General features: G+C 40.2%; 1 protein-coding gene across 13 annotated transcripts in view; it reads right to left on the bottom strand.

The window, feature by feature from the left end:
* Nucleotides 1-3,539: 3,539 nt before the first annotated feature.
* The window catches only part of Mpdz (multiple PDZ domain crumbs cell polarity complex component), a 153,903-nt gene continuing 138,745 nt past the window's right edge, over nt 3,540-18,697 (bottom strand). For all 13 annotated transcript variants that reach the window (XM_085686169.2, XM_085686172.2, XM_085686179.2 and 10 more), the window contains 12 exons: nt 18,046-18,191; nt 17,338-17,421; nt 17,001-17,194; nt 14,847-14,994; nt 12,651-12,737; nt 11,345-11,435; nt 10,430-10,473; nt 9,605-9,727; nt 8,392-8,496; nt 7,704-7,816; nt 6,666-6,789; nt 3,540-4,807 (listed from right to left, as the gene is read on the bottom strand). In XM_085686169.2, coding sequence (XP_085542295.2) covers nt 4,661-4,807; nt 6,666-6,789; nt 7,704-7,816; nt 8,392-8,496; nt 9,605-9,727; nt 10,430-10,473; nt 11,345-11,435; nt 12,651-12,737; nt 14,847-14,994; nt 17,001-17,194; nt 17,338-17,421; nt 18,046-18,191 — 1,406 coding nt within the window. In that variant the 3' untranslated portion in view covers nt 3,540-4,660. The remainder of the gene's footprint in view (nt 4,808-6,665; nt 6,790-7,703; nt 7,817-8,391; nt 8,497-9,604; nt 9,728-10,429; nt 10,474-11,344; nt 11,436-12,650; nt 12,738-14,846; nt 14,995-17,000; nt 17,195-17,337; nt 17,422-18,045; nt 18,192-18,697) is intronic.

The following is an 18,697-nucleotide window of genomic DNA, read 5'->3' as shown; positions in this document are numbered from 1 at the left end:
GGCGAGTTTCTGTCCTGCCCCATTCCACAGTTGCTTCCCAAATTACTGCACAGAAGGCTTATATTATTTATAAATGTTTTGCTGGTAGCGTAGGCTTATTATTAACTAGCTCTTACACTTAAATTAACTCATAATTCGTTTTTATGTTTAGCCACGTGGCTTGGTACCTTTCATCTTGCTTCCTCTGCAGCTGGTTGGCACTCCTGACTCTACCCTTCTTCCCAGAATTCTCCCAGTCTGCTCATCCCGCCTATACTTCCTGCCTGGCTACCGGCCAATCAGTGTTTTATTAAACCAGTTTGAGTGACAAATCTTGGCATTGCACAAAAGCATTATTCCACAGCATAAACTTGTACATTTTATCTAATGGAATAAAGTACATTTAAGTTAAGGGCATTTAGGGGAATGGAAGCCTTCAGGCAAGAATTGCAATTTCTAGGAAGAAGAAGATGCATATTTCCCAATTGTAAGTGTATTTCTGAACACACATGGTAAGAAGAGAGAAAGGATCACAGACTATTCAATGACACAACACACAGCTGAATGAACTTAATGAGGGTAGGAATAAACTCTTGAGTGATGTCCAAGGATACGCAAACACACAGCTGAATGAAATGAGGAAGACAATTCAGGACTGAAAAACTGAATTTGGCAAAAGAGAGAAATATTAAAGAGAACTGAAATTGAAAGGAAGATGGAATTGAAAAACTCAACAACTAGGAAAACTCAGGGGAAAGCCTTACAAACAGAATGTGTTAAGTAGAAGAGAGAGTATTGGAAGGTACTCAAAGACAAAGTAGAGGAAATGGGCCACACAAGAAAAGAATACAAGAAACTCACACACACACACACACACACACACACACACACACACACACACACACACACGTTTGCACATGCGCGCACACACACGCATACGGAACAGAACATGAAGGAACTTTGGGGCACCATGAAAAGACAAAATTATAGGTGTGAATGGAGAAGAATGCCAGGGCAATGGCATGAACCAGCTTCCCCCAGGATTACAGACACCATCTCCTAAGAAATAATACTCAGAGCTAAAACAAAAGGAAAGCTCCACACAGGCGCCTAAGGCAGTCTTCTGAGCACTGTACTTTCAAATACAAATATTTTTAGTGGGACAATTCTGAGATTATTATCACTCATTTACCTTTCTGATAGAATTTCATTTAGGGCCTTCCATTAAAGTTTCAGCACTCGGCTTACAGTCAAATGCCTACACAAATATTTTGTTCTCAGTTTACAATGACATGGAGAATTTGGAATACTTGTGTCTTGAGGCAAGAGAAGCTGAAATGTAAAGAACAGAGAAATCACTTTAAGAATACTTATTTTCCCTGAGTTTCGTACTCTTTTATATAGACATTTTCTTGGCACCAACAGCTTTATTTTTTATCTCTTGAAGTAATGGAGGCCAATCTAGCCTTACAAACAGCTCCCTTTGAAAGGGCAAAGTTTAACATTAATTCCTAGTAGACAAAGTCCAGGGACATCTTTGCACAAATCAAATGCATTCCAGATCTGTCATGAACTGGAAACAACACAGCAGGGCTGCGGGAAGCGGGCGATGAGAGTTCTGACATTCCCACACTGAAAGCACAAAGCCCAATCCTCCCATCTCTCTGCAGGCAACCTTTCAACTCCCAGCTTCACTCAGAGATCTGAAGAGGGGCGCTGGCATTCAGACAGCAAACTACCTGAGCAAATCTAAATGGGCTTACTGCCATCTACCTCAGACAAGGAAAGAGCTCCCTTCCTTTCCTCATGTCTGTCAACATCTGCTTTCTCAGGATTCTTAAGGTGAAAAAAAGAAAAAAAGAAAAGAAAAAGACCTCCTTTTTTGTCTTCCCCTTCATGATTCAGTCTTCTGGTACAGGAATTCCATGGACTTATTATGCTCCTTACTACTCCCGATGCTACAAATGGGTCAGTGTGAAGTTAACACATCATTACTGCTGTAATTATCCCTTGGCATTAATGAGGAACAGCACCAGGCATCTGTGGTTGTCTCTGAGTTTAACTGAACAATAACACTGAATTTATAGGCAATCCATTGTCTTGTATTGTATATAACACTAATACTGTAAGATTAATTTTAAACTGTTTGCCTAAGGATGTCCTTCTTACATCACAAAACCCCATACATTTATAGAAAAGAATAATGTAAGAAGCACATGTCTTTGCCTTTTTAGACTTGGTAGAATCTATGTTGTTTTTTTCCTTTCCAACTTCATCTCCTATCCCTCCTCCTCATGTTTGCTAATAGCAGCTCAGAATCTCTTGTTTGACAAATACAGACATAGTAGCTCAAGATATAAAAATACGTTATTAATTATCTAGGGATTCCTTTATAAAGTCCTGCCAACTGGTGGCTTAAAACAATGTTTAGTTTATTTTCCCACAATTCAGGAGGTCAGGTACTTTAAATCAAGATGTCCCCTTAAAGGGCTTCATAGGAATGCATCCTTGTGTCTATAGGTGATGGTTCCAGGCATGCCTGGGCTGATGTCCTTGGTTCCATCTTCACAAAACCATCTTCTCCCACACGGCTGAGTTGTCACAATTCCAGGACAGGACCCATCTTAATACAGTCTGGCTTTAACCACACTGGCATAAAAATTGCATTCTGAGACTCAGGTGGGTATGGACTATTACAACAGCATTCAGACACGCACCTGGCTGTTTGTTTTCTGGGGGCAGGGGTTGGGAGGGTAGTACGTCAACATATTTTCTTAAACATCCATTTGATTGCTTGATTTTTTCGCAGAGCTGATAACAGTGTCCCCTATTAAAATCTGTTTGACATCAAACCTGCAGAAGTTCAGCATCCATAGTATACCAGGCAAGGATGCAGTCATACCTTCCTGACAGAGAGTCATCAAAAGATGTCCTAAAGCCTACAGCTTATCAGAACAAAAAGATGGAATTGGCGAGGCAACCACCTCCGCTGACAAGGACTGCCTGCCTGAAGATTTGGTGAAGTCTGCACTTTGTTTCACTCATTCTGAGGTTTGAATGGACAACTCATAGGAAGGTTATATAAAAATATATTTTCTTATATTTGAAAAATTAACTCATAGCTTTTCAATGAAATGAGCTCTCATTTTACAGAGAACCAGCGAGAGAGAATGCACTCTCACTAGCTAATCTGAGACAGAATCCAGAGACAGCTTTCTTGCTCTGTTCTCCAGTCTTGTCTTGTTCAGGAAGATAAATTCCATCTGAAGCAATTCAGTGGTTTATAACCCATTTAATAGTACAATATTATTGCATTTGTAGCATCCATGAAAAACAAGAGCAGAACACGTCTCTTCCTATGTCCTCCTCCTCGGCTCATGAGCAGCCTTTGACTCTCCGGTGTTAGAAAACGCTGTGGAGGTAAAACCATGAATGTTTGCACAAGGATGGCGTCTAGAGTTCCTTATATTGCATGTAGGGTGAGACTCAACAATTTTAAACAGTAAATCCTGAATAATCAAACTTTCCCCCAATATGAAGAACAGAAAAAGCATCCACTGTTTTGTTGTGCACCACAGAAGCTTATTTATTCACTTCACATTTACACAAGAATGCTTATAATAAAATATCTGTACACGACTCTTGCTACAAATATAGATAATATTCAAAGAGACTTTATGGATTCTAATGTAGGAGTTTCACGCTCTAAAATGGAACTGAACACATAATTCTTCACCAGTTGTCTCAGTAAACAGCTCCATCTGCTTCCTTAAACTATTGTATTATAAGATGTTAATATACGGCGAGGAAATGAACTTACGTTAACCCCCTTAATTTTTCTGTCAATTTATTAATGGTATAAACCAAAATAATTACTAACAAACTGTCTTTTTCTCTGTCATCAAGATTATTACTAATGGAAAACAATAGTACAGTATGCTAATATATTTTCAATGTGGTATCAGTCTGTTAGGTCAGCACTAGGTTTGGGGCTCTTTTCTATGTCTTCCATGACTAGATGGTTGTCTTCCAGAACTTCAGCCAACATAGGAGAGCATCCTTATTTTACTTATAACAACACGAAAATACAGCAGGTCAAAAAGTGAAAATGAACACCTAGATGTTCATTAAACACGGTTTTGTTTTAAAGCTTAGTAAGACTGCTAAACAATATTAGCAGAAAAATATTTATTAGCAGAAGAAGACCACCATGTCACAAAGTTCACAATTTTGAAAGAGTAGACGATTCAAAATGACTGTGAACATTTTTTGTGGGGATGGACAGCCAGATTGGGGAATTTTTCGAAAACTCAAGATTGTCCTTTATTTTTTTTAATTTTTACTTTTTTTATCCTAATTTTCCGAAGGCATTTGTCTTGTCCAGCTTTGAGTTATTTTGTTTTCATAGTACCAAGATGAGCATATAATAATTTTGTCCATATGACTAAAAATTGCTTGATATCTTCAAAACAAAAATGAGGCTTACCTATGCAAATATCCCTTTCTTTGAGTTTAGGACCATGAGATAGGAGGGGAAAGGAAAAACAATGCTCGGTTGTCAGGAACAAAACCCTAAATGTCTCTCTCCCTCTCTGTATTTTCCCCCAGTGAACACAGGATGTTCACATGAATTGTTCTACTCAGTTACAGTAGGAGGTGAGCACGTGGCTCGGCAGTCAGTTCAGGAAAGAACCATGAGGGTGACAGTGCCTTTGGTCCGTTTAAGGATGGCAACTGCTTCTTCATGGGTTACTCCTTCTAGACTCTGCCCGTTGACAGCAATGATCTGATCGCCCCTTTTTAGACGCCCGTCTTCCGCGGCTGCTCCCTGCAATTATAAAGTAGACTTGTTTACTTGCGAAAGAATTCAGCCCACACAAAGAAAAAGAGCTGAACAAGAATGCAAATTGCTCTGCATGTACACACACATTGCTCCCGGCGCCCTATACCATTAGGCGTGATGAACACACACAAAAGAGGCCTTTCTCCAAAATGGTTTTAACGCTGAGATTCCAATCTGGGAGTGAATTTAGCAGTCAATAGAGTAGCTGGATGTTTTTTTGGCTGTTTAGCACAGCAGTTGGTAGCAACTAAAATTAATAAAGAATATTTGGGCAATTGCCTAGTAGGAGCGATTTCATAGAAACAAGGACTTTCTATCCATAAAGACCCACAGTGGGACAAGAGATCAGTGAGGAACAAAAGCCGCTTCATCAAGCAAAGCTATGGACTCCAGAATCCAGATCTCCAGATACAGAAAGCTCACATGGGGGCTGACCACAGCAGGGTAAAAGTGATGATTCCAAAGCCCTTCCAGGATTGGGGAGGCGTTGCTTGTGCAGTACTTGTCCAGGATGGATGAGGCCCTGAATTCCATCCATTCTCAGCACATACCCCAAACACGAGCCCCCAAACCACTGCTTTTTGTAATTTTTTTCTAAGCGTTGGAAAGCAAGACTGCTCAAGCTGTCCTGGTTCTTACTGCAAGGGTGGAGAGATTCTTCCTATTTCTATAGGACCTAAATAATTATGATTAAACACAGACATCCGATTTAAAAAAAAAAACTCCCTCTTAAGGCATGCATATAGAAGATAATTATGCAATTAAATATAAGATTAAAAATATGGAAAAGTTAATGAGGAGTGTATAATGATGAAATTCTTAAAATATGTTCTAACTAGCACGCCTTAAATAAATCATTCCTAGGCCGAGGAAAAGGACTGCATGGTGCTTCTATTCATTGGCAAATGCTGCCTGTATTTTTGGATATACCAATAACTTAAAAAAAAAAAATCTCACAAATTAAGCCTACAGCTAGCTTGTCACAAGAACAGCACTTTAAACTGGTTGAAAACAGTAGTATTTTTCTAAAATAATGGAACAAAAATTCCATAAAATAAGGGACCCTAGCACTTAAAGAGCCAGATGAAATCCTTGCAGGCTGACGTTCATTTTGTTCTTTTATGCTGTAAATGTGAGGCTCCTAGTTCTCTTCGGCAGGAAGCAGGGTTCAATTCGTAGTCTTTGGAAATGGGTCTTAACAACACAATATCAACCATCATTTAAAGACTTCATCAAAATAGTCTCTTTATTCTAAACATTTTTAGAATAGTTTAGTAGATGCCTACAACTATATGCAGAGTTTCCTTTTCAAAAGTAATTGAATTCCTTGACTGTGAATTATGCTTTATCGCAGATGACAGGTCTGCTTAGCACTCCTTGAATTTAAGACAAGTTTTTCTTTTCAACTAAACTTATAAACACCCTAGCTAAAATGTGGGATATGCATTTTGTGTATTTTTCTGTACATACTTTATATTTCATATCTACAAAAGAACACAGAGGAAAACATGTCAGTCCTTGACAGTAAATATATTGTGAAAGTCCGTTTTCAAAAGATCACCACATGCAATTTGCTTTCAAATGAAAAGGATAAGTCTAATTATTCTATGTATATTGCTGAGTTTCCATGGAGTTTCAATTTGAGATTATTTTCCTCTAAACATAAATAAACCTCAGATTGGACAAAAATATTATAATGGCCTGTTCCTGCAGGGAATTTAGAAAGAAAATATCAGTGTTAACCATTTGGCATCACCTCAGGTCATAAACTAATAAGCCAGCTGCTGACCAGTGCTAATTAATGTCTAGCAGGGAACAGAATGGTTAAAACTTGAAAGCTTACCTTTGCAAACACTGTTTTAACATAAATTGGTAAGTCTCCATGAGGGCTGCCATATCCTCCCACAATGCTGAAGCCTAAGCCATCTGGTCCTCGGTCGAGTGTTATAGTCTTACACTGTGGAGGTCTATAGAAAAGGAAGGAAAAAAGAGGTCTGCAGCTAAACACACACTAAACACACACACACACACACACACACACACACGTACACACACTATTACTCTCTGTGCCTTGTGCATTACCTGACTCAAACTACGCCCCAGAAATTCTCATTCTTTCATCAGTTTACTGGGAGAGGAGAGGGTGAAAGCTTAGAGGACTGTAATGGAGGGTCCTAAATGATGATCTCAACTTCAGAGAGGAAAATTAACTGTGAACAATGTTGGGGCAGCAGCAAATAATTTGAAAATTCAAATGTGCATCTCTTTATTCTTCCTCTTTTCTAGTGCTTTTACATTTAGGGTTGTTTCCCAATATATTCAATGTTTTCAGTCAAAAGTTCTATCAGTAAGAATAAGATATCCTCTCAAAAACTTGAGAACTTGGTAAGTATAGCAGGGTGAACGGTTGTCTGTAATCTACCCATCTCTGACTGGGTAACAGTCTGTCTTCTAGCCATCTCTGACTGGGTAACTGCCTGTAATCTATCTGTCTCTGACTGGGTAGCTGTCTATTATCTACCCATCTCTGACCAGGTAATTGCCTTAAACCTATCTATCTTTGACTGGGTTGGTGTCTGTAACCTACCCAACTTTGACTAGGTAATTGTTCCTAATCTAACCATCTCTGACTAGGTAACTGTAATCTACCCACCTCTGACCAGATGACTGTCTATATTTTCCTGACCTCAGACCAGGCAGCTGTCTGTAATCTGCCCATCCCTGACTCGCTGACAATAAAAGCATAGGCACTTTATACTCATACGTCTCCCCTTGTTTTACCTCTGTGTGAATGTCAGATCATGTATCAGAGACTGCATTTGTCTGGAGCATTTGATTTGAAAGTAAAAAGTGATAAACCACCAATAGAGTATGTGCTCACCCTAAATCATCCGAAAATATACTGCTTGATGTTAGCCCAGTGAAAGCGAGACATGGATTGGCAAGCTCTTGCTGGTGACCTGTGACCACACTCACATCTCCTCCAGCAACCACCTGTGTGTGGGCAAAGTGAAAAGAGAAGAACATATGTTCATGCAGCTTAAGAGAACCCAAAAGACTTTTCTCCAAAGAACGAACTTGGCTTAAAATGAGTATTTTACTGCCTACTGAATCAAAGAAATGATTAAAATATTATTAAAAAGAAAGGAATTTTACAATGCCCAGACACCTCTTAACTGTCCAGAGAGTAAAAATATCCCAAATCAAATTCTACAATTTTCTTTGATGTATATAAATCATGACTTCATGTGCAATTATTTTTCAAAGATCTTTAGAAGACACGCCATTTACCAAGTACACAAAATTCTAACAATTAATCACTGGTTGCTAAGGCCCTGTATTTTTCCCTTTAGATATAAAATGAGAAATAATGAAGGCATTAGGAAGAAATGTTACCAAACATGTTTCATAACGCTTCCTTGGAGCTCTCATTTTTATCACAGACGTTCAAGGGACATATTAAATAAAATAGTAGCGGGAGACTCGCTCAATCAGTTTTATTTAGCACCAGAGCGCCCGTGTCCTCAGGCTACCTATATTCTGAGCAGTGCTGGGGATAAAAGCCTTACCTGCATTTCAATGGAGCCAGAGGCATTTTTCATTAAGTTAACTGCTTGTGTATGAGTCATCCCTTCAGTGGATGTGCCACAGATGGTTACAATCCTATCCCCAACCTGCAAGACAAACAGCCACCATGAAGAGCAGGGCTGACAGGCTAGCAGTCTTCCCAACCACTCACAGCACACCTGAGTTGCCAGCCACCCCAGAAATATAACCAAGGAGACCACTAACTCAATTCTAAGAAGCAGCTATGAAAAGAGATGCGCTACAGAGGAGTTGATGGTTCTAGGGGAGAGAGAGTGAGGAGAAGAAAGTCACGCCCCTGGTCCTTCTTTCTCCTGAGTAAGACATTACTTCTTATTAAAACCATAAAGTATCAGTGTTGTTGGAAGCCAGATTTTCTCTGGACATCATCACTGGGTTAGATGAGATTGTAAGTCAGAGGTTGGCAAACTAAGGGCAGCAGAGCTAACCTGGCACACTGCCCACTGCAGTTAATAAAATCTGGTTGGAAGACAGCATGCTTACTTGGCTATTTCACAGGGGCAGAGCTGAGCAGTTGCAAGAGAGCCCTCTGCCCCAGTTTAAAGTGTTCTTGACTCTACGGCACCACGGTGTAATCAGTTTCTCAGCTTCCATCAAAAATTTAGAAGTGCTAAACTACTCACTCCCCAACCTGAGGTGATTTAACTAAGATACGATTCTCCTGGAGACCTTGTTTGCAGCTCAGGCATTAAAGATTTTCCTCCAGAGTCCAAGCTGCTGAAGTAGGGCCTGCTGGCTCAGCAGGGCTTCCCGCACTGTGTCACGTTAGGGACATCCCACAACCTTGAAGTAAATTTCTATGTTCTATAGCATTTGAAATCATATTTGCATTAAACTTCAGTAAAATTTTTAATAAGATGAAGTAAGCAACATCTTTCAACAACGGTCAAGTCAGCACTTGAACCAGTAGACACATAAAAGAAGCAGCCCTCTGTCCTTGGCTCTGAACACATTCTTTCCTTTTTAATGCGCTCCACAGTTGTAACTGCCTTACCATCTTGCCCCTGACCACATCGTGTTCCCTTTCGTTCTTCTTTATCTTTCACTCATGGGAAACTCAGCCAAAGCTTCACTATTCACAAGTAGATTTGAACCCCAGCCATAAGAGGTTGGATGGAGAAGGAGGGAACACTGGCTAGATTTTCAAGAGCCATTATGATTAGCAGAGAAACTTACTCGGAGTTTCTGGGTTTGAGCCGCAACACCGTTTGGATGCATCATTGCAATAAAAATAGGAACATCGCCAAGTGGGCTGCCCACTCCTCCAGCAATGCTGAGCCCCAGGGAGTCAGCAGACCCCTGCCATGGAACAGACAGATTATAGTCAATGGAGTATTTTAAACTGACCTTCGCTTGTTCTCTGACACACAATATTCTATTGTCAGATATGATCTTCTAGGTATGAGGGTGGAAAATACTTCACTTGACACAAGAGGTTTACAAAAGCAAGCATCTGTTTGGGAAGTAAAGCAATCAACACATGCTAAATTATGTTGAGACTGATAAAAGGCAGGAAAGTTCAGGAAGTGAGAAGACAACCATGTGCAGAACCAGACTTAACCCCTGACTTTGAATGTGGGCCTATCACTTTCTAGTGCAAGGCCTGGAGCACATTCATTGTCCTTGACAAAGCTCTGGGTCTCACAGGGGCATTCAATGAGTATGAAGCATCCACTGTTTAGGATACTGAGCAAAAAGGCTCAGCAAATCATTCCCTTATGTTCTTTCTTGCACAAGGCTATAAGGCCATATATTCTAAAGAATATTCATCAGCAAAAGAAATGAGAGGTAAGGAATTATTTTTTGAAGGGGCAGAATGGTACCACTTTTGACAATCTAGAAAATAGAAATAAGGACTTTTCATTGTATCTAAGAAATTTGGCAATGATTGAATTGTATTATTTCCACTACTTACAATGTACATATGTATATTTCAGATGGGCACTGTAAAAGTTCAGTAAGAAAATACAAAGGAAAATGTCTTAGAAGACAGCACGTTACCTTCTTTATTTCGACTGTTCTTAATCCCTGAATTTCAGATGCTACTGTAAAGGCAGAAGCAGATAAAACATAGTTGTTAACACATTTTTAGGTTTATTGCCATTTTAGCCAAAGCATGGAGCTGGATGCACTGCTGGGCTAACTCTTCTCCAGAGGGGCGCACTGGTTATCAGCAGTGCACAGGGTTACATCCAGTTCACACAGAACTATTTCCCAAGGGGAAAACTGTGCATGCCATCCCATTTCCCCTCTCGGTTCAGCTAGGATTATGTAACTGTACAATCTACTCTGAATGAAATAAGAACAGACTATGCTTTGGAGAGAAAATCGCTCACAGAGCTGAGAGAAATAGTTATGGATGAGTTAAAAAAATCTATGCACTAAGTGTCTAAATTTCTAGAATATTAGTCACATTGCAAATACAGACTGCCATATGGCGAGTTTCTTCAATTTAAAAAATTCCCAACCAATGCATCAAGCCCAAACTCCTCTGCGCCGTGATTTTTATGTAATTAAAACACAGGAGGATTATGTTATCTTTTTCCAAAATTTCTGTAATCTTAGAGAAAAAAATAAGGCCTTGCTTAGTGGTATTTTCTGATTTCCTGAAATTATATTCAACACAAAAAAGGAACAAAATCAAATATACTACTCTGCTTGGTAAGGAAAAAATTACAGAACCCTGATAATAATGCATCTATAACTTGTAAAGCAAATGTACGTGAGAGAACCGCCACAGGGCAAGCCTGCATTTGCTCGGGATTTTGGCCAGTGCATGTTTATATCTCCATCAGGATATGAGATGGTTTGGGGAGGAAACGGGCTCAGTGGTAAACAATCAAAAAAAAAAAATCGGTGTCAACAGCCAAAATTCAGAGCAGTATACTTCATGCATAAAATGTTAACCAGCCTTACGTGCGTTCTTCTTTGCATTGCTCTCCAGTGATTCAGATGCGTTTACTCCAGAAAGGGGAAGAGTGAAGGATGACAGGCTGCTGTCACTCACCTAAAATACACAGCAATTATTACAGACAGCTCTGGGAAATTGTAATCCCCCTAAGTCCAACATAGTTCACAATTCTCTCTGCTTCTCTCATCTAATAAGAAACACTGCTAAACAACAGTGGTGTCTGGTAATTTTAAGGGCAACGTAAGGTAGTTGTTATTTCTTTTTCCTGCTTAAGGAATAATGATACAAATAACCGAGGAGGAAAGGATAGGTGAAGTCAATTCAGTCTACGTAAACTTTTTAGTTTCGCATAATCTCAAGACTCTCCTCGAATTTAAACAACTACACATCAGCTAGGGCTGAAAACTGTAACCAGGGCCAGTAGGCTGGAGTCTAATGCAGACATTAGGGGGGTTGGTAAATGCTCTTTATAAACAGACCCACGAAAATGAAATTCGGTCATCAGAAGATAATACTGTAGAAAAAACTTGCCAAGAATCAAATCATTCATTTATTATATTTGTGTGTGTGTGTGTGTGTGTGTGTGTGTGTGTGTGTGTGTGTGTGTGTGTGCGTGCATGGTCATGTATGTGTGTTGGGGGGCGTACGTAAACACGTAAGCATTCATGACTGGAGGCCACAGGTTTACCTTAGATGCCATTCTTCAGGAGGCATCCGCCTTGCTTTCTGAGCCAGGGATTCTCAATGGGACCTGGAGTGGCCAATATGGTTAAGCTGGCAGGGCAGTAAACACCAGCTGCCTTTACCAACCCAGAACTGGGATTGAAAGCACCATAAAAACTGGTTCTTTTCATTTGGTTCTGGGATTTTCACTTAAGTCCCCACGCTAACTCAGCATACAATATCTCTCCAGCTCACAAATCAAGCTATTTTAATATCATAGTTCTATAAAGGAGATGGTTTACAATCATCCACCTAAAATTTTTCGGGTTAATACTGATTGATGTTAGGTTGACAGTATCTTAAAAGTGTGTTACCTTGACTGGATCTGCTTACACTGATTAGGTAGCTAACTTTGAGACTGTGGAAGAAGAAAGCTGGAAACAAAGTCCCTCCGAATCACTAAGAGCCCTCAAGGCCCAGTGGCCAGCCAGCCATGTTTCTCTTGCTCCTCACTGTCAAACTCTACGCTCAGCTTCACATTGCTGGAGGGCTGGACCTGTGTCTGGGAGCCTGGGAAGACTCTCAGGGGCATCTCTGAGCTCCTCTTTCCCCGTGGATTGGTTTTGTTCATAACCCACATCTACTCACCTGGCTGCTTTGAGAAGGCCTCCTCTCTGAGTGGAATGGACCCGCTTTGACTCTTCCAACTTCCAGGGTTACTGTGCCTAGGGAACACTAAGGGAAACAGTTTATGAAAATGTTAAGTTCTGTAATCATCTCCAGGAAAACACGGTCCAAAACTAAAGGCGTCTTCCTTTTGTGATTTCCATAGAAATCCTTTGTAAATAATGTTTCTTAAACATTTAAACTCATGAGAATAATAACAATACAGCAGCCATGAGTGTCCATCTTAGTGTTGCATGATTTACACGGAGATCCTTCTTACCAAGACAAACAGGACTTGAGAATTAAGTAATTTCTCACGAAACACCAAGACTATAAGGGCAAATGAACCAAGGAAACACAAGAGTTTAAAATACAAACCAAAACTCCCAAACCACTACCCACACAACTTACTTTTCCCTTAAGAAAAGGTACGCAAATAATCCAGTCAAATTTCCTTGATGCATGGTAGTTAAGCGGAGCGACTCTCTAATACTTAAGATAAATAGGTTACGAGCTGACACTCAGCAAGAAATGCAGTGTAGTCCAGTAATAATGAAAGTGGCACAAGGCAGGGTCTGAGATCCAGGGCCTTTACAGTAAATTTTCCTATTATTGCAAAAACACTTCAATAAAATTTATGTACGTACATATGTTATTTGTATAGCTAAGATCGCCTCTTTTAAAATTAAGAACAGCAACAAGCTGGAGCAAGTGAAACACACGACATATAAATGCTATGGTTCTCATTGCGCACTGCCTGACTGATTTTAACAAGGCTGGCTAGACTGACTTTAAAATCATTTATGTTATATTAACACCATCTCTTCCTTTCTCTTTCTGTAAGATCTGTCAGCCTTACACAGAGCTAACAGACATTCCTAATTTATCTCCAAAATGAAGCTATTCTTCCTCAAAAAATTCTGTAACTCTAGAGGCTAGGCAGGTGGGTCACCATGAGTTCCAGGCCAGTTTAAGCTACAAAGTGAGTTCTAGGATAGCCTAGGCTACATAGTAAGATCCTGTCTCCAATACCAATCCCCTGCATCCACAGAAAGAAACAATTCTGTTCACTTTGTTTGGATGACTTTAACGAGCAAGAGATTTAACGTGTGGTCTGTTAATAAGTAATGATAGCTTAATGCATGTGCCAGGCCCTACCCAAACCACAGAGGTTAAGGAGCTCCACCTGAAAAGGCCTCTAGCAGGCCACCATGAGAGGTTCCCATGGCAACACAGGCCCAGAAGCCCTAACAGCTGCGGCGCCGACACAACTACAGGCTCATGGCCACTCAGACCCAGATGTGGGGAATAAATAATGACAGTGTTTTCAAGCCTGTGCTGAATTAAACTTCAGGAGAAAAATACATCTGGCAAAAGAAAATGGAGTAAACAACACCTCACCTTTAATAAAATCTCCTCTAGAGACAGGACTGCTTCCTAATAGGGAAAAATCTACCTCCCACAAGTCTTTTTCTAACGAATATTCTGTACTTCACAGCTTATTTTCAGGATGAGTCCACCTTCCAACAGAGAACCGTTCCTCATGAAGAGCTTCCTTTTGAGGGAACCTGCTTCACAGTGCAAGCTCCACATCCCGCTGGGGACGGGAGTCTTTTGTCACAGTGACCCTAACGCTGGTGCACGGGGAGAGTCTACTAAATCTTCCGCAGAGCACGAGGATGACATTAACTCTGAAATACAGCAACAGTGTTGAGTCCAATGGAGGTGGGCTCATACGGCCCTGTGTGAAACAGAGTGAGATTCTGCCACTTGGTGTCACACACTAAATACAGTTCTGCTGTGTTTAGAAGGGGCTCAGGAAGGGTCTAAAGAAGAAGAGCCAGAAAGCATGGCACTCTGAGATGCTGTGGGGGCCCTGGTGGCCTTCTAATGCCTCAGAGGAAAGACGTACCTTAAACTAAGCTATAAGAATAAATCCAGAAAGAAAACATGGAAGAACAGATGCTATAAGTTTTGTGTCTGAATATGTCTTCCTCTTTTAACATGCACTTTAAAAACCTGCTAAATTATTTCAGGCATTTGTGTCATGAATTGTAACAAAGTTATTAGGCAAATATACAACAATATAATAAATGATTATAAATTGATTATTTTATCTGAGATGACTAATAACACAGATAGTTACTATACAAACTATGTTTGCTACTTGATTTCTACCTTGAGCAGGGCAGCAACTGCTTCCTGGGTGGCATTACGGACATCTTCTCCATTCACCATTAAAATCTGGTCCCCCTGCATCAGTCTCCCGTCAGCATCTGCAATGCCGCCTTTGACAATATCTGATACAAATACCCCAGTGTCATTCCTGCAAGCAACAGTGGACTTCAGCATCAAGACTGGCTCTCAGCTGCAATGCAATGCTTATTTAATTAAAGCGACAGTTTTATTCATCTTTAAGATTTTATAGTTTTGCATAATGCTGGGGTAGCTTTGCCAGAATATGAGAAATAACAGTGCATTACATCTTATTCATAATGTGAAAGTACCTCTCGGGGCGTATCTAGTCTCCATCAGTTATGTACTAAGAGTTAGTGAGTTCAGCAATTCTTATCTTATGGGCCGCACATGTAGGAGAGGAGTCAGTGGCTGGGTACTAACTGCATGGCTTTTTCTACACCACACCGAGGTTTTCTATCAGCGCTGCCCTGAAGTCACGTGGCCATGTTGAGGTTATCATCAATGCCATTAACATTACTGACATGATATGCACTACATGATATGCACATACATGGCAGATGTGCACTACAAACTGAAACTGTTACTTAGAGTAAATCACAGTTCACCATGATGTCTTTAGGTCATGACATATAATATAGTTAACTTTTATGTACAAATAGATTTATTGAAAACAAACAATCTTACTGTTTCACAAAACTGAAAACAAATCCCTGGAATTTCCATTAAGACACAAATATAAGTGAAATAGGATTGTACAGTAAAAACAGAATTGCACAGGAAACTTCAAACATACCTAATCTGACCATAAAATCATTCCATCTAACCATGGGTTTTGTCCTTTTAAATAAGATGTTAGGATTTACTACCAGAAGGTTGTATAGTGTCTGGTCACCTAACAGACCACAGCAGCCTTGCATCTGACAGGAAAGTGCTGGCGCTATGTCCCCCAAACAGGCCACTTTCCCCAGACACACTTCCATTAAGATCTGAGCAGCACTTTCTCTATGCACTGAAAATAGTTAGATCTTTGGCTTTCTATGAAACAAAACAAAACAAAACTGGCAACTATGCCCTTCAATTCCAATGCAGAAGTGTGGCTGCAGACTAGATAAACACAACTCAGAGACGGTGCCTCACTGGAAGGCGGCTCTGATGTGGTGGCTTGTGCGGACTACGGACAGCTGGAGGCAATGTGGGGCTCCTGCAGCCTACACAGAAGCTGATTCTGAGTTCTGATTCATCTGCTTAATTATACTATAGATTCTGTTCCTGATAGTCTTATAACACACAAGGAAGAAATGTCTATGAAACTTACTATTCGTTAATATTACTTCTATAAACATTGGTTAATATAAAATATTAAACATAAAATATTCTTTAAGTATTAGATTTCAATAATAAGGAACTGAATTAAAGTGCACTCACTAATCTTCTCTGATGTCCTACTTTATGCTTCCAGTCTTCTGCTGGTGGCACACGCCTTTCACGATGACCCTTGTTCCTAGACTCTCTACCTTCTGCTCCTTTAACAGAGAAACTCTCAGTTTTTCTTGAAATCTCTCACCTGTCCTCTTTCTTAAACAGGGAACTCTGTTGGTCCCTTTCATACATTCTTTCTTAAATAGGAAGGTATGCTGGTACCTTTTATAGATTCTTTTCTAGCTCCCCCAACGGGCCTCTGTGACTCGCAAGAAATTCACTTGCTACAAGAATTAGAGTTTCATTCATCAGAGCATGACTTTAAAAAAATTAATTTTTAAATTTGTATTATTATTTTTAGTGTGTATGTATGCTACTTGTATGTGAGTCCCAGAGGAAGTGAGAAGAGGGTGTAAAATGCCCTGAAATGTAGGTATAGACAGTTGAAGTTATAGACAGCTGTGACCCTCCCAGTATGGAGCCAGCAAAGGAGCAAGTCACCTTTCCAGCCCTTGAGGAGGAATTTTCTGAGGCCAAGAACTATTTCTTATTTTACTTCTCCTCAGGATGTAATGCGTCTCTTGCTGAAGACTCTTGAACCCTCCAACACACTGACTTACAATATCTACAGTGACAGAATGCAAGCCATCGATACATTCGATTAAGGCTACAATCAGTTTCAAAAGGGCCCTGGGTTAGTTCTCTCCAACATACCTCTTGCCAACAATACTCAACCCCAGGCCTTTGCCTGGCCTCTTCTGCAGCTCAATGGTGAAGGTGTCACACACATCCTCCTCTTTGTACGGGGCCTCATCTCGGTAGAGCGTCAGGCGTACTCTCTGGGGAGTCTGTCTCAGGACATTGATTGCTTCATCATGCGTAGCCTTTCTCAGGTCAATACCATTCACCTGTAAGAAACAGGGCACTTAGAGTAAGGAGCTAGGTGCGGTGGTAAAAGGGGAGGAAAGAAGAAGAAGGGAGAGAAAGGAGGAAGGAGAGCCCATCAGCCATGATCTTCACTTTTCACTCTAGGTTAAATAAGCACTTTTACCTCTAAAATCTGGTCTCCAGCCCATAGTCTTCCATCCTTACATGCTGCCCCCTCTTCATAAACTTCATGGATGATAATAGCGCCCTAGAGCCCAAAACATAACATACCCATGTGTTATCCATTTTTCCCTAGGAATGCTGAGAAGATAGGAATCCAAGAACACTGTACTTTGTAGCTAAATGGGTATGTACTTGCTGGGTCCATATGTAAGCCACACATCACAGTGTAAGAAAACATGTAACAATGTAATTTTTGTTAGAAAGTTACATGTATGAAAAAAGAAGTATGTACTTTTTTAATGATAGAGAAATTTCAAGATAAAACTCATAAACTGTATAAAGCATATGTGACTATAATAGATAAAGCACCATTGTGATATACAAATGGAAAAACTTTTAAAGTATTTTGACATGCAAAAATTATGTATCAAGTATTTTCTATTCTTCTCAAAATGCAGCTGAGATAACCTGGGTATAAGTAAAAGGAAGTTAAACAATGCCAAGGACCAGTGAGGTGATACGAACACTCTGAATTTTATATGTAACAGAGTGCATTTAAGTCAGTCTTGGCTTAGTCAAAATCATAATCCTAGTTTTCGTTGCCAATGATACCTGTTTTCTCCACCTGGATCACACTAAAGGGACAGAAACCTCCTCCTCATGGTCTCACGGACCACCTGAGTGCCTCTGAGCTGGGTAGAGCACTTACCAGCAGTGTGTCTGACCCCCCAACAATACTCAGGCCCAGTCCCGTTTGCCCTTTGGAAATCTCAATTGTTGTTTCGCAGCCAGGGATAATGGGGCAGGTGGCAGGGTCAGAAGCAAAGACGGCTGGTGTCGACGACCTGCTTGTACCTAAAAAGGAGTTTACAATGAATGAGCCAAAAATCAAAATTGCTTAGGAAGAACACAAGTCAAATTCAGCACACAAGTTACCTATGGGGAGAGAGAAAGAGATTAGGGAAAAGGCAACTTCATATCTGTCTTGAATATTTTCACCATTTTGTATTTAAAATATCAAAGTAGGATGACTAATTTATCATCAATAAACTAGGGGATAGGCATAAAACGACTTGTTTTTCAATGTTATTTTGTATATTTTAAGTTGCTAGAGGTAAACAGGACAGAATATGAAAGAAAATAAACTGAAAGTCAGGCTGAGCCTCTACTGTGAATTTTGTAGCCGACACGTCGCCAGAACCGAGCACGCTTCCTACTGAAGAAGCATTCGTCACACTCAGAGCTGAGCTGGCCCGCACAGACTCGCAAGAAGCTCGTCATTAATTTTGGTCATGGTGCTGCACCATGACTTGACAGCTCTGATTTTCTTGTTCTTTGTATCATGAAGCATCTCTTCTTAT

Source organism: Myodes glareolus, chromosome 3, assembly GCF_982192425.1.
Source record: "Myodes glareolus chromosome 3, mMyoGla1.1, whole genome shotgun sequence".
In the NCBI taxonomy this organism is placed as follows: domain Eukaryota; kingdom Metazoa; phylum Chordata; class Mammalia; order Rodentia; family Cricetidae; genus Myodes; species Myodes glareolus.
The sequence above is the reverse complement of the archived record's forward strand: the minus strand, read 5'-3'. Positions and strand labels throughout refer to the sequence as shown.